Below are 27,389 nucleotides of genomic sequence, written 5' to 3'. Positions count from 1 at the left end.
GTTTAGTTTCAAATTAAAGAGACAGTCAACACCTGCATTTTTGTTTAAAAAAGGTAGATAATGGGGGGCGTGTCCGAACTGCGATCTTGCATGGTCGCATTTTCTCTGAGCTCTCACGGATCACTTGTAACCCGCCGGAGACAGGAGAGATTCTACAGCACAAAAGTATATATAACTGTCTATGAGGACAGATTACTTAACTGCACCTGATACTTTGAGAAATTTGAGCTGTATTCGTGAAGTTTGAGGCAGACACCGGACGTAGAAGGCCTAGAGCGGCGGCTCACATATAGGCAACGCCACCCCCCTCAAACATTTGAGGGTATTTGTCCTAACTGGGTGTTCACCACTATAACCCGATATAAGCACTCACTCATCGACCTATATCACCTTTACAAAGCCTGAACCACAGAAGATATTACTTAATTTCCCATTACTGTTATACTGCAAAATGGAGTCTGAGCGGGAGATGGAGATACACACTTGCTGCGAAAGCAGAATGGAAAAACTGGAACGCTGCTTTCAGAACTTAATAGCCAGAGCACCATGGGACTTTCTTATACAAATTTACCAAAAGCGTCAGGGGGAGCATCTGTCAGCCGAAGCCATTGAAGAAAACACTATACCGGACCTACCGGAGGTTGCTGATCTCGCGGGGGAGCCGCCGTGCTTGCCCCTGACAATTTCCTTGCAACTATCCAGCTACATGATAGGAGCCAAGAAGAAGAATGGCTTCGGCAGTGGGGAAGCCATAGATATAAAGCCCAAGCAGCGCCCTGAGTCCGATCTGAGCTCCAATATCGCTCTGATAGATTCGACCTTATCCGTTACGGCACAGGACCCAGTGACATCAGGAGTTAACATATTCTACTCTGCTCCTAGATTGGGGCCTAAGGAGGTCACACATGCGGCTTCAGATAATACAAAGAGTCATAACCCATTGAGTGGTCCCATGCCACTTAACCCTGGACAATACTATCGGCTGGACTGTGTTGATGGGAACCAAAAAGAAGAGCTGGTAGGAGAAAATTATCTAAGATCCTTCAACCTTTTGCCTCGACACCACTCCCAAGGCTTTAGTGAATACATATGGGACACTGGGACCCCTGAGAAATACACCCGGACTTAGAAGTATGGTATGGGTCTTTCACTAGCACATAAAGCTTATGAACTGCTAAGGGAGAGTTATAAAGTCATTTTCAACTGCTTGGTTACACTTTACTTCTACTTGCATAATACTTGTGTTTATTTTTAATTTCTGTATGCTGGGTTTTTTGCTGCCACAGGATGTTGTAATATGGGGGGGGGGGGAGACGCAAGTTTATATTGCTAGGCGATCATGCTTTTGTTACTATACAGAGGGTCCTTTATCACTAAAATGGCCTACTTCCCGCGGTTTGCGGCCGAAACCAAGGTGGGGGCTAAAGATGCCGCTGTAAAAGTATGAGATCTGTACTCGCCTAGAAATGCTCAATCTGGTGAAATATGTGTTGTTTAAATTTATACCCCTATTCCATCACGCCTTTGCAATATGTATAATGTTTTGGAGTATTAATCTTTTCTTTATCTCACTTGGTAGACACTGCTAATATCACAGTGCCCTTAGACATAACCACATGGTCTGCGGGGGGTTTGGGGGGGACCCCTGTGAGAGACATTACAAAATAAAGATAAAACAAGGGTCTCTTGAAAGAAACATCGTTGTCTCCACATATATGAAAGTCATTTCCTTCTTAGGAACACTAGTGCAATTACTTTCCTTTCCCTGTCAGTTGAAAGCCCCTATGCACATTATTGCTTATAACTCCCATCCAAGGAATAAATTATAGTATGCATCTTAGTCATTTAATTCACTAAACTTCCCAAATCAAGCAGTTTCAGTTCTATTACCCAATAGAGGTTGACTTTTTTCATATATTATGGTTCATGACTAATTGTTATTTTGTGTTAATGATTAACTTTGATGAGTGGGGACCCGGTTAGGATCCTTGCATCCCCTATCTTTAAAATGTAAAATTTCTTCTATTATGTTATCTATAGGGATGCCAGTTTTCTTTGTATTTTATATCTTATTCTTAAACCCCTATTCGAACTTATCTACTAATAAAGGATCCAAGAGTGATCCAAAGTGTCATGAAGAGGGGAGAAAACTGAAGGGGAAGGTTATGTTATTCTTAATTATTCTTTCTTTTTGGTGCAATGCATGCTCTCAGATATGCCATAAATATTTGTAATGAGTAACGTACCATGCAATTTATGTTTGTAAACTTCCTTACCTTCAATAAAAATTAAAATAAAAAAAAAAAAAAAAAAGGTAGATAATCCCTTTATTAACCATTCCACAGTTTTGCATAACCAACAGTTATAATAATACACGTTTTACCTCTAATTACTTTGTATCTAAGCCTCTTCGAACTGCCCCCTTATTTCAGTTCTTTTGACAGACTTGCATTTAGCCAATGAGTGTTAACTCCTAGGAGCTTCACATGCGTGAGCTCGATGTTATCTATATGAAACACATGAACTAACGCCCTCTAGTGGTGAAAAACTATCAAAATGCTTTCAGATTAGAGGCAGCCTTCAAGGTCTAAGAAATTAGCGTATAAACCTCCTAGGTTTAGCTTTCAACTAAGAATTCAAAGAGAACAAAGCAAAAATCGGTGATAAAAGTAAATGGGAAAGTTGTTTAAAATTACAGGCCCTATTAATGTCAGATTTGTTGTACTAAGAAAAAAAAAAAACAGACACCACAATTGTTTATACACAAGCTTTATTCTACAACAGAATAATTATGTTTTTGGCATCTTAATTTACAAACCATCCAGTGAAGTGCAATTATTGAATTTCATATCAAGTCAACTTCCCCCCCAAAAAACAATAAATAACATATTCAGAGCACACAATAAATATGGCACCGACAACCCATTACCATTTGGTCAATATAGCCATGTTTAAACCACAGCCATTATTTGGGTCGTATTCATCTATTGAAGGTATGTCTACTGCCAGTAAATACTAAAAACAAAATGCTTTCTGGGCATTATTTTTAATAAGAAAAATAAAACATAAATAAGGGCTACATTAAAAAAATAAATTGGGAGGAAGTGCTTTTTGATAATTATAAAAGCAAACTCTACAATAATCCAAACAATCTGGGAAATTCTTGATTAAAATGTTCTTAACTGAGATTCGAGACTCAAACTCAGCAGCACATGGGGAAAAGCTTATTTTCATTTATATTTTAATATCCATTCCAAATGTGCAATCTAGGAATTTCCTGTATTTTCCCAATTTGACTAAGAACTTAAAGGGACACTAAACCCGATTTTTTTTCCCTCATGATTCAGATAGAGCATGCAATTTTAAGAAACTTTCTAGTTTACTTCTATTATCAATTTCTAATCGTTCTCTTGCTATCTTCATTTAAAAAGCAAGAATGTAAAGCTTAAAAGCCAGCCTATTTTTGGTTCAGAACCTGGGTTACGCTTGCTTATAGATGGCTAAATCAGGATCAATAGGAGTATCTTAGAAAGTTGCTTAAAATTGCATGGTCTATCTGAATCATGAAAGAAAATTTGGGTTTAGTATCCCTTTAAAAAAAACTTTGGCATTAACATTATTTGGAAATTACTCAAAACAACAAGTGAGAGCTAAACAATAGTGCAAAAATATAAAGTGAATAAGATCTACATTTAGTTTTTAGCAATCACATTTGGACAAGGAGAACCAAAACTGGAAATTATTAAGGGCCAATTTGTTGTGCATTATGGTTAAAATTGTACTAGAACACAAAATGGCCAAAAATTGAAAAGTAACTACAAAATGGTTGGAAAATATTTGAAGTCTAAAAATAAAAAAATGAATTCTTAAAACCAAGTAGGAGCTGGGCAGTTATGTTGTCCTAACAATTTAAACCTGTTCTCTAAAGAGAGCTCACGACTGAGAATTGATAACTATTTCAATGTATTAAACATGAATAACTTTTTTTTTTTTACCAAAAGAGATATGTCATGAGATTTTATTTTAAACAAAAACCATCTCTATGGTTGCTACATTAAATTAAACATACTAAATTTAAGCTCCAGTGAGCAGGGGCTTCTACTTCAAAAGATCTACCTTCCCTGCTTCCCTTAGTCATCTTCTGAAGAACCCTGATTTGCAGAAACGGGACCATCTAGTCGAAGGCGTCGGAGGTAGACTCTGAGTTTCTGTGGATCTGTGCTCCTCTTGCGATTAAAGTCCACTCTAGGCTGAAGCTGAGTGCACTTGTCACTTCCCAGAGTTTGGAATAGGCTAGCTAGATTAGGTCCAATCTGCTCCATCAAACTATTCTTTATAGCAGACACAGTCTGTTCATCACAACCCATGAGACTACGAAGTAGCTTGTTGTAATACCTGTGCAAAAGGGAAAGACGTCAGTAGACAACCACAACAAGACATCTACTGTAGGTTTGATACAAGGTAAAAACCATTACTCAAGACTACAGAGAAACTGAATGAGATTAAAAAGTCTACTTAACTAAATCTACAACCACAGGTGTTGCACTAGCAACAAACAATTCTGCCACTCTTTTACAATTAAGCAGTGAACAACATGATAGATATATAAAGCACAAAGATTAAGTCCATTCTACCAGATACAAAGCAGTGATTAAAGTAGTTCAGGATATGACCACAGTGGTCACATTAGACAACTACAGCTCAACCTGGTTTTGGGGTTAAAAGGACATTAAACACATTTTATAAGCATAGTATTGAGGTTATTTCCTCCCTGTAGTCATGGTTGCTACTATGTCGAAATCTTTCACTACATTCCAGTGCTGACCAGTTTGCACATGTGCAGCAACTCTACTTCAGACATATTAAGTGTAACAAGGTTCCATAATGATTAGAGGGAAGTGGATGAAATGGGACAGTCTACTCTAGAATTCTTATTGTTTTAAAATGGTAGATAATTCCTTTATTAACCATTCCCCAGTTTTGCATAACCAATGCAGTTATATTTATACTTTTTACCTCTGTGATTACCTTGTATCTAAGCTCCTGAAGACTGCCTCCTTAGCTCAGATCTTTTGACAGACTTGCATGTCAGTCAATAAATGTGCTTACTCTTAAATAACTCCATGGGCATGAGCCCAATGTTATCTATATGGCTCACATGAACTAACACCATCTAGCAGGGAAACTGTCAAATGCCTTCAGATAAGAGGCGGCCTTCAAGGGCTTAGAAATTAGCATATGAGCCTATCTAGGCTAGCTTTTAACTAAGAATACCAAGAGAACAATGCAAATTTGATACAAGTAAATTGGAAAGTTGTTTAAAATGGCATGCCCTATCTGAATCATGCACGTTTAATTTTGAGTAGACTGTCCCTTTAACTAGAGCACAAGTGAAATAAAAAGCTGATGGGTGGGAGCTGGTTATGGTTACTGATCAGCTAATTATTTCACCTGTGCTCTAGTTCAGATATCATGCAAATATGGCTGTTTAGGGAGACTTAAAGGGACATTGAACCCATTTTTTTTTTCTTTCGTGATTCAGATAGAGCTTGTCATTTTAAGCAACTTTCTAATTTACTCCTATTATCAAATGTTCTTCATTCTCTTGGTATCTTTATTTGAAATGCAAGAATGTAAGTTTAAATGCCGGCCCATTTTTGGTGAATAACCTGGGTTATTCTTGCTGATTGGTGGAAAAATTAATCCACCAATACAAAAGTGCTGTCCAGAGTTCTGAACCAAAAAAAGAAGCTTAGATGCCTTCTTTTTCAAATAAAGATAGCAAGTGAACGAAGAAAAATGAATAGGAGTAAATTAGAAAGTTGCATGCTCTATAGGAATCACGAAAGAAAGAAATTTGGGTTCAGTGTCCCTTTAAGGACTGGAGTTGAAAAACACTGACCTAGAACACCTGCCAATATGATCTAAAAGCTGTAATTATATTTAATTTGGTTTGATTCACACAGAGACCACACTTTTGTGGCACCCTATTTTTTGTGTTTTGCATAGCAGTCAATTCTCACCTGTTGGAGAACTGATTTGGCAGATGCACAACTTCAGTGATTGCTTCTGGGTTATAGCGAGCGACAGTGCATATGTCCATCTTGTTATAACATTCCTCCTGCACCTCAGAGATCATCCTCTGCAAGCTGGAGCATCGGCGAATCGCCAAGAACACCTTTGAGGTCACCCCATTCACTATGCACTTCAGGCTTTCTTTCACAAATATCTTTCCCTGCAGCAGCAAAAGTTCAGCATCAGAAATTAAACCAACATTAATATATTTTTATTGCCCCTTAAAATGAGGCATTTTAGAATTTATTGCAGCTTTTTAAAAAATAGATCTTTCTGTGCTCGCTAAAAAAAAAGAAAAGAAAAAAAGCTAAATACGGCTCAGTTATTTCAAGATATTAAAATAGAGGAAACTGACATAAGAGCAATGGGCTGACAAAGTAAGTTTAATACTGAGTTGATAAGAGACATTAAAAAACAATTGCTTTAAAGGACCAGTAAATACTGTATAAAAAAAAAAGTGCACTTAGACATAAAATTGAAATTTGTCAGAACAAAAAACTACTACTCATTTGAAGTTCAGACTATTTCCACTCCCACTGCATCATGTGACAGCCATCAGCCAATCACAAATGCATATATTGTGTGAATTCTTGCACATGCTCAGTGTTAAATGGTGACTCAAAAAGTATAAATATAAAAAGACTGCACATTTTGTTAATGGAACTAAATTGGAAAGTTGTTTATAATTGAATGCTCTATCTGAATCATGAAAGTTTCATTTTGACTTGAGTGTCCCTTTAAATAAGGATCTGACAAGCTGTTTTACCTGGGTTAAAACTATTCTAATTGTGGGCTACTTGACACTGTACCTGAGTATCAAACTTGGCAGCACTATAGAGGAAGGACTTGCAGATGTCGTACAGTCCGTCTGTTTCACATGTGGAATTTTCTAGGCAAGCAAAAGCGCCACAACCAACCTGCAGAGCCCCATTCAGACAACGCACTACTTCTGCAAATGGAGGAGAGAGGAACTATTAGCATCAGACCAAGCCAAACAAAAGAAAGACACTAATAGACAGAGGTCCCTAATTGAGTCAGTTACAGTCCCCATGTCAAGTACAACAAATTGGCTCTTTGGTTTCCAATTCAAAGATGTTTCAATCCATTTGAAAATCTTGTAATGACCCACTCATCACAGGCTTTTCAAATGCATTTATGACACAAACACCCTATATACTTGGCATGAGGGCATTTCAAAAGTGGTATTTCACATCAGAAACACTGTTCAAGCAGGTTTAAAGATTTTTTTCACCTTGACTTTTGTAGAGGAACATATTTGTGTTTGCACACTTTTTAAAATGTATTTATTTTATTTTTTGCTCACACCTTTTTATATATTAACTAGACATTATTATACTTTTGGTTATATTTAGTTATGTGTTTAACCCCTGTAAATGGGTTAAGCACATAGTTAAAGTCAGCTACAGCACATTAATGTACTATTTGCAAGGGTTAAACAGAGTTATATGCAAGTAACAGTGCAATAAGAAAATGATGTAACAGAGTATTATTGCCCTTTTACTAAACACCCTAGGATTTAGTTAATAAAAAGATTTAAAAATATTGTTTAAATCATCCTGTTAAAATGACATTAAAAACGGACAGTATGCTTCGGAATTGTTATAGTTTGAAAAGATATAATCCCTTTATTACCCATTCCCCAGTTTTGCATAACCAACACTGTTATATTAATATACATTTTACCTCTGATTACCTTGTATCTAAGCCTCTGCAGACCGCCCCTTGTTTCAGTTCTTTTGACAGACTTGCATTTTAGCCAATCAGTGCTGACTCTTAGATAACTCCACGGGAGTGAGTACCCTGTTATCTACATGGCACACATGAATTAGCAGTGTAACTTTTTTTTAAAAAAATGTATAGATAAGAGGCGGCCTTCAAGGGCTTAGAAATTAGCATATGAGCCTTCCTAGGTTTAGCTTTCAACTAAGAATACCAAAAGTAAGCCAAATTGATGATAAAAGTAAATTGGAAAGTTGAATGTTCAATCTGAATCATGAAAGTTTAATTTTTTTCCCCTTTAAACCCCTACACTAGCACGGTTACTACTCACCCCGGGGTATTTGAATTTCATATCTATATTAAAAAAGTAAGTTATAGCGCATCTGTAATAAAACTGATTAATTTAACTCCATCTAGAATATCACTAACATTTTGGATCTGATTTTAAAAAGGGGAGAGTTTACCATCACTTTAAACAATTTTAGATGGTAATATAAAGTGATAAATTGTCTATATAAAAAAAACTCTGCAATATACTTAAATTATTTTTTGTCCCCTTTTCCTGTAATCCCATGCTTAAATTCTGAACATTTCAGTTCCTGTTAGAAATGGAAGTGCAGAACACTGTTATATTCCACACAGCCATTGGCCGCTTACTCTAGTGACCTATTTAAAACTGTCCCTAATTGGCCACAGCAGAGAAAGTAACCTAAGTTACAACATGGCAGCTCCCACTGTTTTATAACCATTCAAACTTTACACTTATTTTGTCACTATTTAAGCAACTAATGAAACTTTAAAAAAATAAAATACATCTACACATTATTCTCAGACTAATCTTGTCTTTGAATGCATCATTCTATCTATAAACTTCCTGTCAGTGATGCGTATTTGGTTACAATTATTTCATCCATGTGCCAAAGCTGGGATATGGAATTGGTAAGTGAACATCTGTTACTGGCATCCCACAAAACAAATAACTTTGAGAACACATGTATTACATGAAAAAGTGACTAGAGACTATTTGAGTAAAATTATTTAAGAAGTGGCCAGGAAAGCAAGCCTGCAGCAGAATGAATATAGCACACATTTAATCCCTTATATGCCTGTCAAATGCAATCTGGGTAAATGGAAACTAACAATCCACAGGACAAATGATCCACTGAAGAGTTAAGGGCGTTTTAATGAGGACCTAAGAAACTAAGAATAACTAGACTCTACTTTGCATCAATCACATAATTCTACCAGCTGTGCCATGCTTAAGGTTTACAGTGCATAAAATACAGCTGTTAAAAGATCAGTATCAGAACCCTGGCACTGTACAGTAAATTGTTTTACAGAGTATTTCCAACATATTTAGCGTACACTTATTATTTGAACAGATAGGCTTAAAGAGACATTCTACACCTTAGTCATCTTAAAGCCTTACCTTAGTTTAAGCTACAAATAGCCTACTGCCGCTCTTTCTATATCATGCAGCAGGAACGGTAAAAAGTTATTTTAAAATTAATATTGTTCTGCCCACTGATGACATCACAATCCGGGCTTTATCGAGGGACACTGCTGAATAGCATCGGCAGTCTGTTGAATCCAACTATTTCATAGTGGCCAGAAGCCATATTCATTTAAAATAACTTTTACCATTCCTGCTGAATTATATAGAAAATATGCAAGAGGCTATTTGCAGCTTAATCTAAGGTAAGACTTTTAAGATGACTAAAAAGTGTAAACTGTCCCTTTAAAGGCACAGTTTATACAAAAAAAAAAATGTATTGTTTAAAAAGATAGATAATCCCTTTATTACCCATTCCCTAGTTTTGCATAACCATCATAGTTAAATTAATACAAATTTTACCTCTGATTTTGCCCCCTTGTCTCAGTTCTTTTGACAGACATGCATTTTAGCCAATCAGTGCTTACTCACAAATTACTATGAGAGTGAGCACAATGTTATCTATATGACACATGAACTAGCACTGTCAAAATGCACTGAGATAAGAGGTGGTCATCAAGGGCTTAGAAATTAGCATACGAGCCTACATAGTTTTATCTGTAAAGGGCCATTAAACCCACCAAATAATGTTATATAATTTTGCCATCTGGCCCAATCTCACCATTAAAATGAATGTAGCTCGATCCCGGTCTGATAGCGAGCTACATTAATTTTAATGGCAATCTGGTCGGCTGTGACTAGACAGCGTGCCCGATGCGCTTAGAAAAAAAAGAGACCTGCTCAGTAGAGCCAGGAGCGGCAGTCTGTAAAATACATTTTTGTAGGAAAATATCTGTGACATACTTTGATTTAGAAACATGGCGCTAACCTAATGTTATATAATTCTGCACTATGTGCAGAATTATATAACATTATTTGGTGGGTTTACTGTCCCTTTAAGCAAATAATACCAAGTAAACAAAGCAAATTTGAAGATAACTGTAAATTGGAAAGTTTAATTTTGACTTGACTGTTCCTTTAATATTATGGTTGGTATGATCCTTTATTCCCCATTTGAATATTAGGCTTGGCAACAGGATAGTTGGGTTGATATACTAAGGTTGCTCACTCTGGCTGCTTCATAAAACATGCAGAGTTTCTAAACCTTGTTTTAGTCATTCAGTTACACAATTTAATTATTTTGTATTTTAATTTTTTATTTTTTAAGTGGAGCATGTTTGGAATTCTTAAAAGGACATTCCAGTCAACATTTAAATGCACTTAGATGAATTACATCTTTGAATAGAAACATATTTGCAATATACATGTACTGGCAAAAATGCTTCTAGTAAAGGTTATCACTGTTTTAGTGTTAACATTTTTCTCTGCATGTGAAGCATAGCTAGATATTCTCAGTGCACCGCCATTTTAAATACTGCAGCTGCTAAGAGAGTCAGTGGGACTTGTAACATGTCAGCTATAGCTTTTATCAGAAGCATTTTGGCTAATACATGTATATTACAATAATGCTTCTATTCAAAACTGAAATGCATCCAAGGGGATTCCAATTTTGGCTGGAATATCCCTTTAATCTATTTGAGTGGTGCATTACATATATAAAACATGTAAGCTCTGTGGTTCAGTTGTGTCTGAGCCCACACCTGTATTGTGATGCTAAGCACATGTGTCTAGCTAATGCAAAGGACATTAATACAACCCTGCAGTTATTTTGGTCAGCCTGATGTGGAGGCTGCAGTAAACTACACAACTCATTTCCAGCAAAAGTTCATGCAAGCAACCTCCAAAGCTGAAATTGAACACATCACATACTTTAAACACCTGGATAGGTACATCAATGTGCCATCCTTATAATTCCATTGCAAATATACTATACCAATCTTCCTATAAAATTAAAGAATATATATATATACACACACACACACACACACACACACACATACTCTCTCACACTCCTCCTGTGCCACTCATATAACCAATACAATCTAAAAATGTAGTTTAAAAAAACATTGATTTGAAGTTGTGACAATCACAACAGAAGCTTCTGATTTAAGCAAGTTTTATACAGTGTAAATATTGCCCTGTAATTCATGTGTTAAATATAGGCGATCACATACCTTTATAAACGTATGGATGTAATAGTCATCAACTTTAACAATTTCCTTGTCTAGCAGAGATTTAGCCACGCCCCAAAGGTATCATAATTTAATGTGAGAACTGATACATTACTCACTGAAATAGTTTTGTTTCAGCAAGTTCCCTTCACTCTTTTATAACTTCACACCCCACCCTTTTCAGAAAATCCATACTCCCCATCTTCTTCCCCTTTACCTGAAGCCTGTGCTGCCATCCTGCCCCTCCTGGAGCCCATAGAGTCATTCTGTTCGGAGTCAGACGCTTTACTTCCACTGATCATCAGGATGAGGCAAACCAGGATGCTGCTGATGTGCATCTTTCTCTGTCTTTACAGACCCTCTCTGCATGGTGGTGGGACTAAAACTGACTTTATATGCACAACGCTTATCTGTACCAGGCATCTGCAGCCTATCAGCAGGCTCTCCTAACAACCAATCAGATTCTACACTCATTCATTAAAATTATTGAGCCCCCCCCCCCCCCAAGATATCCTAACAATATAGATTCCCACTTCTTGTGCTTTTGCATAATACCTTCCTGTAATTAGGGTAAAGTGTGACATTAACCTTTGCAATGGAAGTGAACTCTGCAGTATGTTTGCTAAACCATTCTTTCCTATGTATATAAATTAATGTTATTGTTGGAATGACTTACCAGGCATAATACACCTGTTTTTTTGTCACAATATCTTACAATATGAGATAGTTCCCCTTTACCATAGACCGTGTAATGGGTAATGCTGAACACATTGTTCATAAATCTTTTTAAACGCTCTATTGAATTACAGTGTAACAGAATCTAGTTAGTAGCTTCCACAGTTTCAGATCTAAGCTCTATGCAGAAAAGTAAAAAAGAAACTTATCCCGATTTGATTTTATACAGAGTGGATAAAACGATGATTAAAAAAATATTAAAAAATATATTTTTAATATAAATACTTTTTGAAGAAAAAAAAAAAACATTCATGGTTAGTCATCCTGAAATAAAATGAGTTTTTAATTGTGTTGCATGAAGATGTATGCATATTCTTGGTTGCAATATTAACATTTTTTGATAAATGAATTTCATTAAACTAAATGTCATGCTCTCCCAGGTAGTTTCTATCTAGAAGATAACATATAACACAGGTGATTGGTTTTGCAGTTCTCCAAACTGTTATTTGTTGTATGCAGAGATAACGTGTATTCTTCCCAGCAAACATTATAAATATTTAATCTAACCCCTTACCCCTTAAAGGGACACTAAATTCAATATAAAACTTTTATTATTCAGATAGAGCATACAATTTAAACAAAAATAACTCAAACTTACTTCCATTATCAAATGTGTATAGCCTTTTAATATGCACACTTAAAGGGACAGTCTACACTAAAATTGTTATTGTTTAAAAGAGAGTTAATGCCTTTACTAACCAATCTCCAGCTTTGCACAACCAATATTGATATATTAATATGCTTTATAACATTTAAACCTCTTATCACATGCTTTTGTATTTGCTTTACACAGCAGGAGACTGCTAGTTCATGTGGGCCATATAGATAACATTGTGTTCGTGCACGAGGAGTTATTTATGATTTAGCACAACACAGTACTAAATGCAAGTCAATAGATAATAAATTAAAAGTCATGTGATCAGGGGGCTGTCAGAAGATGCTTAGATACAAGGTAATCACAGAGGTAAAAAGGATATTAATATAACTGTGTTGGTTATGCAAAACTGGGGAATGGGTGATAAAGGGATTATCTACCTTTTAAAACAATAACAATTCTATTGTAGACTGTCCCTTTAAATGAGGCACCAGACCCTACTGAGCATGTGCAAGAGTGCTCAGTATATACCTATATTCATTTTGTGGTTAGCTGATGCTTGTCACATGGTCTATATCTATCTATCCTAGTGCAGTGTTTCTCAACCACGGTCCTCAAGAACCCCTAACAGACCAGGGTTTCATTATAGCTGAACCAGTGCACAGGTGAAGTAATCAGCTGATCAGTAACCATGGTTACTAACCTGCTCTCATTCATAAGCTGATTAGTTTACCTGTGCACTGGTTCAGCTGTAATGAAAACCTGACCTGTTGGGGGGTACTTGAGGGCTGCGGTTGAGAAACAATGTCCTAGTGGAAATCTAAAGTATGGATCATTCCTTTATTTCAGATATTTGCATAAATTGCACCTTAGATCAAAGATTTCTCACAAGCAGCCTCCTTTATGACACATATTTCCCAAAATACCTGCAGGGGATTGAAGAACATAAGAGAGAAGGGAGGAGAGAAAACTTTATTTTGCTGCAACCCCATCATAAGAAGCTATATATTTACATTTTGCAAAATGACAGCCCTGCATGGTGGCATCCTGTATGACTGCACAAGCTGCACATGCTTGGGTGGAAATATAACACACAGGGCACATTATAAAATGCTCTTTTAAAGGATGATTTTGCCCCCTTATCCAACAAAGACTATGACTCATTGAAGGCTCTGATTATGGTTAGTATTTTTTTTAGCAATAACGTATTTTTCAATTAAAGTACATACATTGGTTTTTTTTAGACATACTACTATTGCACACTTAATAGACTACAGTATAGTGTAAATATAACTTTTAAATGCAGTGGGAAACAAAAAAAATTAGTGTGACTAATTTTATTGCTATATTTGCTTTATTACAGTGTTCTGGAACCAAACCCACAATATCTCCGATGTACGCCTGTATGTATGTATATATATAGAGAGAAAAATATGTTAAAGGGACAGTCAAGTAAAAAAAAAAGTTTCATGATTTAAATAGGGCATGTCATTTTAAACAACTTTCCAATTTGCTTTTATTACCAATTTTGCTTTGTTCTATTGGTATTCTTAGTTGAAAGCTAAACTTAGGAGGTTCATGTGCTAATTTCTTAGACCTTGAAGGCTGCCTCTAATTTGAAAGCATTTTGACAGTTTTTCACCACTAGAGGGCGTTAGTTAACATTGAGCTCAGGCACGTGAAGCTCCTAGTCAGCACTGATTGGCTAAAAATGCTAGTCTGTGAAAAGAACTGAAATAAGGGGGCAGTTTGCAGAGGTTTAGATACAAGGTAATCACAGAGGTAAAAAGTATATTATTATAACTGTGTTGGTTATGCAAAACTGGGGAATGGGTAATAAAGGGATTATCTACATTTTTAAACAACAAAAATTCTGGGGTTTACTGTCCCTTTAAGTTTATTTCTCATCAATTAACAAAATGCAATGTGAGTGAACAGCAGAAAAAAAAATCTAAATCAAATCAATATTTGTTGTGACCACCATTTGCCTTCAAAATAGCATCAATTATTCTAGGTACAGTCGCACACAGTTTTTTAAAGAAACTTGGTAGGTTGTTCCAAACATCTTGAAGAACTAACCACATAATTGAGTCATGTAATCCCATACAGACTCAATAATGTTGAGGTCAGTGCCCTAGTGGGGGCAATGCCATTACTTCCAGGAATCCTTGTTCTTCTTTACTCTGAATCTGAATATAGTTCATAATGACTTTGGCTGTATGTTTGGAGTTATTGTAAAGTTAAATACATTTGGGGCCGATCAGATGTCTCCCTGATGGTATTGCAGGATGGATAAGTATTGAGGAGAACAATTATTCTCACCAGATCCCCAACTCATTTTGGAGAAATGCAGCTCCAAATTAGCAAGGAATCTCTACCATGTTTAACTGTTGCCTGCAGAACCTCATTCTTGTACAGCTCTCTAGCCCTTCAGGGATCAAACTGCCTTCTAATACAGCCAGATATTTCATATTTTCACTCATCAGACCAAAGCACCTGCTGCCATTTTCTGTTTCGGATAAAGGGACAGTATACACCAATTTTCATTTAGCTGCATGTAATAGATACTATAAAGAAGAATATGCACAGATACTGATATAAAAAATCCAGTATAAAACCTTTTAAAAACTTACTTAGAAGCTTCCAATTTAGCACTGTTGATTAGGTTAGGCTGGGACACTGACTGAAAGGACCCTCCCCTGCATATGAAAAGACCCATTATACAAACAGAAGCAATCTGAAGTCTGTATACATCAGTATACATCTAACACATTGGGGCTTGGTTAGGATTCTAAAAATCAGAACAATGTTATTTAAAAATAACAAAACTATACATTTTTACAAAAACACACCCAGATGGGCTATATAAATGGATTCTCTACAAGACATTTATGCAAAGAAAAATCTAGTGTACAATGTCCCTTTAATGATTGTATTTCAATCTACATATTAAATTGATGATCATTAGCACCTGTTTGGTATCATTGTTTAATCAAGCACCTGACTATATGCCTACAAAATGTGCAAATGTTCCTAAAAGAATTGGTGTTGATTTGAAGGCAAAGGGTGGTCACACCAAATATTGATTTGATTTAGATTTTACTTCTGTTAACTCACTTTACATTTTGTTAATTGATAAAAAAATATGTTTATATATATATATACACACACACATATACATATATAAACTAATATTATTTTTAGTTTGCTTACTAGCCACACTAGTGCTCATAATAAATAAAGAATTAATTGAAGCCCCTCAGGTTAAAAATAGAAAAAAGGTTGGACACCCTTCCTTGATCTACCTCATTTATTGTGTACTGCATGAACTCTCTCTAAACCACTTGTAAATATATCCTGCCCATAGGAAAATTACCTATATACGTTCAGTCTCTTTTCCACTTCCTTTTTTAATGGAGCGGAACCCACTAGGAATTAAGGAGTGGGAATCTGAAACATTAATCTTGCAATTTGCTCTAACAGCCTGAATCAGGTGTTTGGTAACTAATGTAGTATTCATTAACATATTTTATCCTTTTTTTATATACAGAGGCTAAAACAGATTACTATCCTCCAAAATGCACTGTTTCTCATACAGATTTGCACTTTGATAAAAGAGAGGTGTAGCATAGTTTATAGTAAATAACATAAAGTTATAGTCTTCAAGACATCTGATTTGATATTTTAAGTAACAAACAATACTATGTAGTAAAAAATGCATTTTTTGATGATATATATATATATATATATATGTACTTCTGCCTACAGATATTAACCCCATGATTATTTATTAGTTATTTTTGCTTTGTTTTATCAATGCTGTGATTTTAGCTGTGGTATTGTAGATGTGAGAACTCTAAAAAATGAGTCTGGTTCAGGTAGTAGTGTGCATATATGTACAGAAAATGGTATGGAGTGGAGAACGGTGAGTTTGTTTGTGTGCACATGTAGGCTAAAAAAAAAAGCGAGCGTCAAAGGGGCATAAAACCCCCAAACATTCTTTAAAGGGACACTCAAGTCAAATTAAACTTTCAGCATTCAGATAGAGCAGGCAATTTTAAACAACTTTTCAATGGACTTCCATTAACAAAATGGGGAGTCTTTTTATATTTACGCTTTTTGAGTCACCAGCTCCTTCTGAGCATGTGCAAGAATTCACAGAATATACGTATATGCATTTCTGATTGGCTGATGGCTGTCACATGATGTAGTGGGAGTGGAAATTGACATAACTATAAAATTTGTCAGAAAAAAAAATCTACTACTCATTTGAAGATCAAACTAAGGGCCCGATCCGATATGCAGCGTTGCCCGCAGAAGCCGGCGACGCCAAATTTTGCACTGGTTTGGTATCCTATATACAGTGTAACATATAAGTTACGCTCGTATATTTCACCCTTCGGCCATAGTTTTTTGTCCCATAGAGTGATATACCAAACCCGCGCAGTTTGGTATCCAATATACAGCGTAAGGACTTACGTGGCGAAAATGTAGAAATCTTACTCCATTTTCACCTCGCCACAAAATGCAGGCGTAGTAAGCCTTACGCTGAGTATTGGAGCCCCGTAACTCCCTAAACTACCTGCAAAATAAAACCTAACACCTAACGCATGCGCAATGTCTATCCACCTGTCAACCGCAATCCCCCGCCGCAATCTCTAATAAAGTGTTTAACCCCTAAACCGCCGCTCCCAGACCCCGCTGCCACCTACATTATATGTATTACCCCCTAATCTGATCCCCCTACACCGCCGCCAGCTATATTAAATGTATTACCCCCTAATATGATTCCCCTACACCGCCGCTAGCTATATTAAATGTATTACCCCCTAATATGATTCCTCTACCCCGCCGCCACCTACATTAACTATATTAACCCCTAATCTGAGCCCCCTACTCCGCCGCCACCTACATTAACTATATTAACCCCTAATCTGAGCCCCCTACCCTGCCGCCACCTATATTAAATTTATTAACCCCTAATCTAATCCCCCTACACCGCCGCCACCTATATTAAATATATTAACCACTAAACCTAAGTTTAACCCTAACACCCCCTAACTTAATTATTATTGAAATAAATCTAAATAATATTAATATTATTAACTAAATTATTCCTATTTAAAACTAAATACTTACAAGCGTGGAGGATCCTCTTCATACGATCTCCGCCGCACACTGAATAGGAATTCAAGGTACGCGATTAAAAATGGCGTCCCTTGAATTCCTATTGGCTGATTTGAGCCTTCAAATTCAAATCAGCCAATCAGATGAGAGCTACTTTAATTCTATTGGCTGATTTGAATAGCCAATAGAATTACAGTATCTCTTATTCTATTGGCTATTCAAATCAGCCAATAGAATTAAAGTAGCTCTCATCCGATTGGATTTGAATTTGAAGGCTCAAATCAGCCAATAGGAATTCAAGGGACGCCATTTTTAATCGCGTACCTTGAATTCCTATTCAGTGTACGGCGGAGATCATATGAAGAGGATCCTCCACGCTCCATGGCTCCGGTCTTCAGTTCCAGGGTCGCCGATCTTCAGTTCCATCATCGCCGGTCTTCAGTTCCAGAGTGGACGGTCTTTAGCTCCGCGGTCACCGGTCTTCAACTCCTCCGCTCCGCGCCGGCTGGTTCCTGGAAGAAGAAGATGTCGCCGCTTGGAAGAAGACTTCACCACCTGAAACAGGACCTTCTCCGCCGGTCTTCAGGACAGGTAAGGACCACTTGCGGGTTAGACTTAGGTTTTTTTAAGGGGGGATCGGGTGGGTTTTAGAGTAGGGGTGTGTGGGTGGTGGGTTGTAATGGGGGGGTTCTTTTTTTTACAGGTAAAAGAGCTGATTACTTTGGGGCAATGCCCCGCAAAAGGCCCTTTTAAGGGCTGGTAATAGAGCTGATTACTTTTTTAACTTAGTTTAGGGTAGGGAAATTTTATTATTTTGGGGGGCTTTTTTATTTTATTAGGGGGCTTAGATTAGGTGTAATTAGCTTAAAATTCTTGTAATCTTTTTTTATTTTTTGTAATTTACTGTTTTGTTTTGTTTTTGTAATATAGACTAGTGTATTTAATTGTATTTTAGTTGAGATAATTGTAGTTTATTTAATTAATTTATTGATAGGGTAGTGTTAGGTGTAATGGTAACTTAGGTTAGGATTTATTTTACAGGTAATTTGGTAATTATTTTAACTAGGTAGCTAGTAAATAGTTATTAACTATTTAATAGCTATTGTACCTAGTTAAAATAAATACAAAGTTACCTGTAAAATAAATATAAACCCTAAAATAGCTACAATGTAATTATTAATTATATTGTAGCTATCTTAGGGTTTATTTTATAGGTAAGTATTTAGTTTTAAATAGGAATAATTTAGTTAATAATATAAATATTATTTAGATTTATTTCAATAATAATTAAGTTAGGGGGTGTTAGGGTTAGACTTAGGTTTAGTGGTTAATATATTTAATATAGGTGGCGGCGGTGTAGGGGGATTAGTTTAGGGGGTAATAAATTTAATATAGGTGGCGGCGGTGTAGGGGGATCATATTAGGGGTTAATATAGTTAAAATAGGTGGCGGCGGGGTAGGGGGCTCACATTAGGGGTTAATTTAGTTAAAATAGGTGGCGGCGGTGTAGGGGGCTCACATTAGGGGGTAATAAATTTAATATAGCTGGCGGCGGGGTAGGGGGCTCACATTAGGGGGTGATAAATTTAATATAGCTGGCGGCGGTGTAGGGGAATCATATTAGGGGGTAATACATTTAATATAGCTGGCGGCAGTATAGGGGGGTCAGATTAGGGGGTAATACATTTAATGTAGCTGGCGGCGGGGTCCGGGAGCGGCGGTTTAGGGGTTATTACATTTATTGTTAGGAGTGAGAGGGGGGATTGCGGATAGAGGGGTATACGTGTCGGGATGATGTTTGGGAGGCGTGTTAGACAGTAACGGGAGATTTTATACTTTAGTTAGTTTTTTTATGCTGCGGCAGTTTCTAAAGTGCCATAAGTCACTGGCGACTCCAGAAATTTGTACTTACGCTTATTTCTGGACATCGCCAGTTTGTCAGACTTACGGCACTTTAGCAACTGTCGGCGCCGTATATGTGATAGCTCGATGTGCGAGCTGAAACTACGGGCGGCGCAGGTTTCTACACTTGCGCCGAAACCTGCGCCGTATATCGGATCGCGCCCTAGGTGTTATTGCATTGTCTTTTTATCATGCATTTGTTGATTATGCAAATCTATTGCATTAACTGGTCCTTTAAAGCAGTGGTTGCCAACCAGTGGTCCATGTACCACTGGTGGTCCACGAGAAGATGTTGGTGGTCCTTGACACCATCAAGCAGGAATTAATCTCCTCTGATGGTGTCACCCCTGTCGCGCCGCAACTCCCTACAGTGCCTGGCTGGACATCAGTGAAAACCGATGGAGGAGGAGTTAAATTACAATCTCCCTACACACTTTGCGTAGTACTGCACAACTTGCGTAGCTAGATTGTATTTTTAACTCCTCCTGCCCGGCTGGCTGCTCAGAGGAAGATGCTTCCATTCTAAAGCCAGCAGAGGTTGGTATAGTCTTGGCTTGAAATAGTGGAATTAACGTTTATAAAAAAGAAAATCTTAAAATTAGTTTTTCTCATATTTCATTTATTTTCTTCCCTTTCCTGTCTCTTTGTAGTAGTTTTCCTAATTCCTTCAGATGGACTTACATCACTGTTTGTCTTCCTTCCCTTCATCTTCTTTTTTTAAATTAAATATTAATTATTTTTCATTCTAATAATTTTCCCGCGCACAAAGCCATTCCACCTGAATTCCAGTAATTGCCATCCAGCAGATCAGCCATATCCCACCAGTATTATAGTAATTGCCAGTAATATCAGTCGTGGTTAGCTCACATCCATATTGAGAGCTTTCTGATATACACTTAATTTATGATTTTGTCTGTCTATGATCATAAGTAGCTTTGAATAATTCCTAACTGGGGAGATAACTTGGAAGTCTTGTGGTCCTTTTAAACATAATTCTTTTTTTCCCACTTTCTCCAGCTCAAAAGTTGGCACTCACCCTTCATCTGTCCTTAGGAAGTATTCTCTCAGTTCTGTCATTCAGTTAGTTAATTCCAAAAAATAATTCTTACAAATGTGTAAATATATACATAATGTAAACTTAGCTATGGTTATACTAGCACTAGTTATGTACAGTATGTGTGTATATATATATATATTTATATTTATATATATATATATATATATATATATATATATATATATATATATATATAACAGTAGCAGAGATGTGCACTCTCACTTAGTGGCAGCTGCCAGGGTGCTAGTAAAGATCCATATAGAAAGAAAAAGCAGACTTGCACTCACTGGTCTTTTTTGTGAAATAATTTACTGCAAAAATGTGACGTTTCGAGGACAAAATCCCCTTCCTCAGACAATGTGTTTAACAAACAAGAGTGACTTTATACATTGTGTAACTGAAACCCCTCCCCTCAATTAGACAAAAAACCGCCAAATTGTAACCATGGTGACCACTGAGTCACATTTATACACAACAAATATTTACCATATAGGATAAGTGTTATCATATCACCATATATACATAAATGAGCCATCCTGGCTCAACCAAAACTGTGACAGCCCAAGTGCACGTTATAAAAACTGTGATGCAATGAAAACAAGCATAGAAAACAGACAGATCACTCAGTGAGTGTGCTGAGAGATACCGTTCATTCATACATACAATCCTATAATACTCAATAGGGAATTCGATTTATTATATAGAAATGACCAATCGCCAATGTATAACTCACCCGAGAAGGGACATAACCCTCAGACTCAGGAGCCGTTCACTGCCGCACCGGCAAACAACGCCGGATAGAGAACCCGGAACCCAGTCTCACGTAGGACTCTCACGTGTGGGGGGCAAACAGCCAATCACCGGGATTGTTTACCGTTGCCACGGTGACCAGAAGCCGCAAGACGCACATAAACTATACAGCTCTAAGGCAAAAGCTGATAAGGCAAAAACTGACAGAGTAATGGTTACACACGCCCTTAAGCTGTAACAGAGAGGAGCGCATACAGAGGATCCAACAATCAAAGATGCACAATCAAATGTTAATATGTATCGCCACGGTCAAAAACTCGTTGTGACCTCAATTGTAATTTGATCGAAAAATCTATCAGCCAAACACATTCTCCAATTGGAAGTAGAAAAATAAAAAAGAGTATAGAGTACACAGTAGAAAATATAAGACGTTGTGATTACACCATTGCCATAGACCCCATGCATTACTATAGTAGCCCTAGATTACAGCAAAAAGAAGAGAAATAGACATAGATCGAAGCCCACATCACCACTACAAAAAAGGAAAATAAAATAAAATAAGATAAAATAATATAAAATAAAATAAAATAAAATAAAAGAAAGAGTGAAAAAGAAAAAATGAAGAACTTAAATGAATTTTGCTGGATGGTACGTGGACTCTCCCAAACAAATATTAGTTAGTAGCACAGTCTATGGAAAAACTTTTCAGACTGTAAAGAATTATTCAAAAATTATAAAAAACAGTGCCAATCAAACATAATGTTCAGTCCCTGTGGATGGAGAGTGTTTAATCGAAAGATCCACTTGGCCTCAATTTGTAAGAGGAGTGTGTCCCTGTCACCCCCTCGCCTCAGTGGGGGGACATGGTCTATTAGTGTAAATCTTAGATCCTGGAGGCCATGGCCTTTTTCCACGAAGTGTCTAGCCACTGGCTGGTCACTCGAACCCTTTTTAAGGGCCGTCCTGATTGACGACCTGTGGTTGGCAAACCGAGTTCTGGCATCATCTGTGGTTTTACCCACATAGAAACGCCCACAGCTGCAGTTCAGTAGATAAACCACATGCGTAGTGGTACACGTTAATACATGTCTGATTTTGTATCTCTGGTTACGGTGTGGATGGCCAAAGGTGGCCCCTGGGATCATAGAATGGCATGTCGTGCATCCCAAGCACCTATAACACCCTGGTTTCTTTTTCTGTGACAGCCATGTCTCATGGGTATAGCAGTGAATCGGATCAATTAGCATCAGGAGATCTTTGAGGTTCTTATTGCGTTTGTACCCCACTCTAGGGTGATGCCAATTGTTGAATGGAAGTGATGGATCACCCTGCACAATATGCCAATGTTCTCTTAATGACTTTCCCAAAGATCTAGTCAAGGGACTATATACAGTTGTGAACGTCATTCTCTTCTCATCGTTGTTCCTAGATGAAGTTAGGGTTTTGTCATCATTTTCAGCTTGTACTCTACTCTGATAGACCAGACGGGGATTGTATCCTCTCTGTGTGAAACGTTGTTGCATTTCTTCAAGTTGCTGGTCTCTTCTAGCCTTATCGCTATTATTCCTAATAGTCCGGAGGAGTTGGGCTTTCGGGATTGCTTTAAGGAGTGCTGCCGGATGGTTACTAGTAGCATGCAGAATTGAATTTCTGTCGGTCGATTTCCTGAATAATGAAGTCCCCAGTTGGCCATTGTCTGTTCTGAAGATATTCAGGTCTAGGAACTCAATGCTTGACATATCATGCTTCAGCTTGAATTTTACTGGATTACAAAGAGAGTTCAGCTGTGAAAACCATGTTTCAAGCTCAGAGACTGTACCACTCCAGACAATAAACAGGTCGTCAATGTACCTTTTATAAAATAGTACTTCGGGCTTATGATAGATTCCCATCACCACTGTTTCGTAATGCTCCATAAAGATGTTCGCTAGTGAGGGGGCCACATTTGACCCCATGGCCGTGCCAGAAATTTGTTGGTGGAACTTTCCCTCAAACCTAAAATAGTTAAGCCGCAGACTAAGATCTAGCAGTCTAATTAGGAAGTCCCTCGGAGGGCCCACATACGGATATCTATCCAAAGCGTCAGACACTAATTGCTTCCCTGCCTCATGCGGGATGATAGTGTAAAGACTATTGACGTCAGCCGTTACCAGGATATACGGCTCTTGGAACGTAACAGTTCTTATCTCTTCAATAAGTTGTGTGGAATCCCTAAGGTAGGACCTCATATTCTTCACTAGTGGTTGTAGAAAGACGTCCACAAAGATGGCTAGCCTTGAAGTGATGGAATTGCGGGCCGAGACGATAGGCCTACCAGGAGGCCTTTCCAAGTCTTTATGGATCTTGGGGAGTGTGTATAAAATTGGGCACACTGGGTGCTTGATCCTCAAGAACCCCACTATGTCCTCATCAATCCATCCTTCATGAAATCCTTCTTGCACAACCTGGTCAATGAGTATTTGAAATTGCTTAGTAGGATCCATACTTAGTGCTTTGTAGGTGTCAGTGTCACTAAGTTGGTGCTTAATCTCCTCACTGTAGTACTTGTAATTTAGTACCACCACTGCTCCACCCTTATCCGCAGTACGGATAACAATTTCCGGATCTTTAGAAAGTGTAGAAATTGCTTCTTTTTCTTGGGCGGATAAGTTGTTGTGAAATCTGTTAGATCTGTACTTTTCCAAATCCTGCGAAACCAATCTCATATAGGTTTTGATGCTCGCATTGTTGCTTGAAGGGTCAAAGGAGCTCCTAGTTTTAAATATTTGTTGGTTTCCATCGGTAGAGTAATCTTTAAAAAATTCTTTCAGTCTAAGTGACCTTTGGAATTTTTGGCAATCAATATAAGTAGTGAAGTCATCGCCTTTATCTGATGGCACAAAACTTAAGCCTCTACTCAAGATATTTCTCTCCGCCAGCGAGAGGACTCTATCACTGATATTCACTACTAAGTTCTCCCCGGAGCTAGCAGTGGTTATTGCCCACTTGCACCACCTTTAGACTGTGAGATTCCACAATGGATACAGACGTGGAAAACATACAGACTCTCACCTTTACTGAGGATGATGCAGCCAGAATTCTGTTTAACCCTGAAGATGAGACCACTAGTGGCAATACAGCACAAGCTATCTATCTGACAATACTGAAATTAAAAAAGAAGGAAGCTGACCTACGTCTTCATGGGGTTTACCTGTCCGAATACTACAGAAGACGCATGATTCCAAGGGGCTTTCGAATTCGTAACCAACCTACAATTGGACGCAACAACCCAGAGTTTTGTAAGCGCTGGTGCGCTATACTCAATAAATGCTCCTTAGACCTTATTCTTCTGGTTACAGAGGAAGTCAGGAATCAACTTGATAGGATCAAAGTGGAGATTTTGGAATGTGAGAGAGAAAAGGTACCTATTATGACCGAGGATCCCGCAGAACAGTGGCTGGACAAGTTAGCCTCTCAAATTAAAGAGTACAAAGATACCCTGGTGCAATTTAAAAACAGAAAATTGCAAACGGTCACTGAAGACCATAAAGAAAAAATGGTTTATAGGTGGTTAAATGGCAGTGACAATAGAAGACCCTTCCCACAGCGCCGTAGGAGACAGAGATTCCACACAAAACAGTCACTGCAAACAGTCGACAGTAGCTCTGGATCGGATTCAGAAGCTACACAAGGCCAGAGAGAAATAACTGATGGTCAATCTTCTAGCCACCAGGTTTTTCAAGGGGTCACTACCCGAGCCGGCCAACAAAAACGAGGAAGAGGCCGCACATTCGGAGGGGCGGCTAGAGGGAAAAAGCCACCACTGCCACCCAGGCAATAACCACTGCTAGCTCCGGGGAGGACTTAGTAGTGAATATCAGTGATAGAGTCCTCTCGCTGGCGGAGAGAAATATCTTGAGTAGAGGCTTAAGTTTTGTGCCATCAGATAAAGGCGATGACTTCACTACTTATATTGATTGCCAAAAATTCCAAAGGTCACTTAGACTGAAAGAATTTTTTAAAGATTACTCTACCGATGGAAACCAACAAATATTTAAAACTAGGAGCTCCTTTGACCCTTCAAGCAACAATGCGAGCATCAAAACCTATATGAGATTGGTTTCGCAGGATTTGGAAAAGTACAGATCTAACAGATTTCACAACAACTTATCCGCCCAAGAAAAAGAAGCAATTTCTACACTTTCTAAAGATCCGGAAATTGTTATCCGTACTGCGGATAAGGGTGGAGCAGTGGTGGTACTAAATTACAAGTACTACAGTGAGGAGATTAAGCACCAACTTAGTGACACTGACACCTACAAAGCACTAAGTATGGATCCTACTAAGCAATTTCAAATACTCATTGACCAGGTTGTGCAAGAAGGATTTCATGAAGGATGGATTGATGAGGACATAGTGGGGTTCTTGAGGATCAAGCACCCAGTGTGCCCAATTTTATACACACTCCCCAAGATCCATAAAGACTTGGAAAGGCCTCCTGGTAGGCCTATCGTCTCGGCCCGCAATTCCATCACTTCAAGGCTAGCCATCTTTGTGGACGTCTTTCTACAACCACTAGTGAAGAATATGAGGTCCTACCTTAGGGATTCCACACAACTTATTGAAGAGATAAGAACTGTTACGTTCCAAGAGCCGTATATCCTGGTAACGGCTGACGTCAATAGTCTTTACACTATCATCCCGCATGAGGCAGGGAAGCAATTAGTGTCTGACGCTTTGGATAGATATCCGTATGTGGGCCCTCCGAGGGACTTCCTAATTAGACTGCTAGATCTTAGTCTGCGGCTTAACTATTTTAGGTTTGAGGGAAAGTTCCACCAACAAATTTCTGGCACGGCCATGGGGTCAAATGTGGCCCCCTCACTAGCGAACATCTTTATGGAGCATTACGAAACAGTGGTGATGGGAATCTATCATAAGCCCGAAGTACTATTTTATAAAAGGTACATTGACGACCTGTTTATTGTCTGGAGTGGTACAGTCTCTGAGCTTGAAACATGGTTTTCACAGCTGAACTCTCTTTGTAATCCAGTAAAATTCAAGCTGAAGCATGATATGTCAAGCATTGAGTTCCTAGACCTGAATATCTTCAGAACAGACAATGGCCAACTGGGGACTTCATTATTCAGGAAATCGACCGACAGAAATTCAATTCTGCATGCTACTAGTAACCATCCGGCAGCACTCCTTAAAGCAATCCCGAAAGCCCAACTCCTCCGGACGATTAGGAATAATAGCGATAAGGCTAGAAGAGACCAGCAACTTGAAGAAATGCAACAACGTTTCACACAGAGAGGATACAATCCCCGTCTGGTCTATCAGAGTAGAGTACAAGCTGAAAATGATGACAAAACCCTAACTTCATCTAGGAACAACGATGAGAAGAGAATGACGTTCACAACTGTATATAGTCCCTTGACTAGATCTTTGGGAAAGTCATTAAGAGAACATTGGCATATTGTGCAGGGTGATCCATCACTTCCATTCAACAATTGGCATCACCCTAGAGTGGGGTACAAACGCAATAAGAACCTCAAAGATCTCCTGATGCTAACTGATCCGATTCACTGCTATACCCATGAGACATGGCTGTCACAGAAAAAGAAACCAGGGTGTTATAGGTGCTTGGGATGCACGACATGCCATTCTATGATCCCAGGGGCCACCTTTGGCCATCCACACCGTAACCAGAGATACAAAATCAGACATGTATTAACGTGTACCACTACGCATGTGGTTTATCTACTGAACTGCAGCTGTGGGCGTTTCTATGTGGGTAAAACCACAGATGATGCCAGAACTCGGTTTGCCAACCACAGGTCGTCAATCAGGACGGCCCTTAAA

The 27,389-nt window shown here is 38.0% G+C and overlaps 1 protein-coding gene across 1 annotated transcript; it reads right to left on the bottom strand.

Moving 5' to 3' along the window:
- Positions 1–4,130: 4,130 nt before the first annotated feature.
- STC1 (stanniocalcin 1) lies at positions 4,131–11,717 on the bottom strand. The gene is made up of 5 exons (XM_053719450.1): positions 11,597–11,717; positions 7,201–7,203; positions 6,885–7,024; positions 6,024–6,235; positions 4,131–4,395 (listed from the first exon to the last, which is right to left on the bottom strand). The coding sequence occupies exons 1-5, from the start codon at positions 11,715–11,717 to the stop codon at positions 4,131–4,133; spliced, it is 741 nt and encodes a 246-aa protein (XP_053575425.1).
- Positions 11,718–27,389: the final 15,672 nt, after the last annotated feature.

This window comes from Bombina bombina, chromosome 6 (genome assembly GCF_027579735.1).
Source record: "Bombina bombina isolate aBomBom1 chromosome 6, aBomBom1.pri, whole genome shotgun sequence".
Taxonomy (NCBI): Eukaryota; Metazoa; Chordata; class Amphibia; order Anura; family Bombinatoridae; genus Bombina; species Bombina bombina.
This window is presented reverse-complemented; position numbering and strand designations above follow the sequence as displayed.

Bases quoted from the DNA above. Each gene is read 5' to 3' on its own strand.
- STC1 (XM_053719450.1), bottom strand. From the start codon at position 11,717: ATGCACATCAGCAGCATCCTGGTTTGCCTCATCCTGATGATCAGTGGA. The intron at 6,236-6,884 runs GTACAGTGTCAA...TTGCTGCTGCAG, and splicing joins CTGCCAAGTTTGATACTCAG to GGAAAGATATTTGTGAAAGA. The intron at 4,396-6,023 runs GTGAGAATTGAC...CCTTTTGCACAG, and splicing joins CCAAATCAGTTCTCCAACAG to GTATTACAACAAGCTACTTC.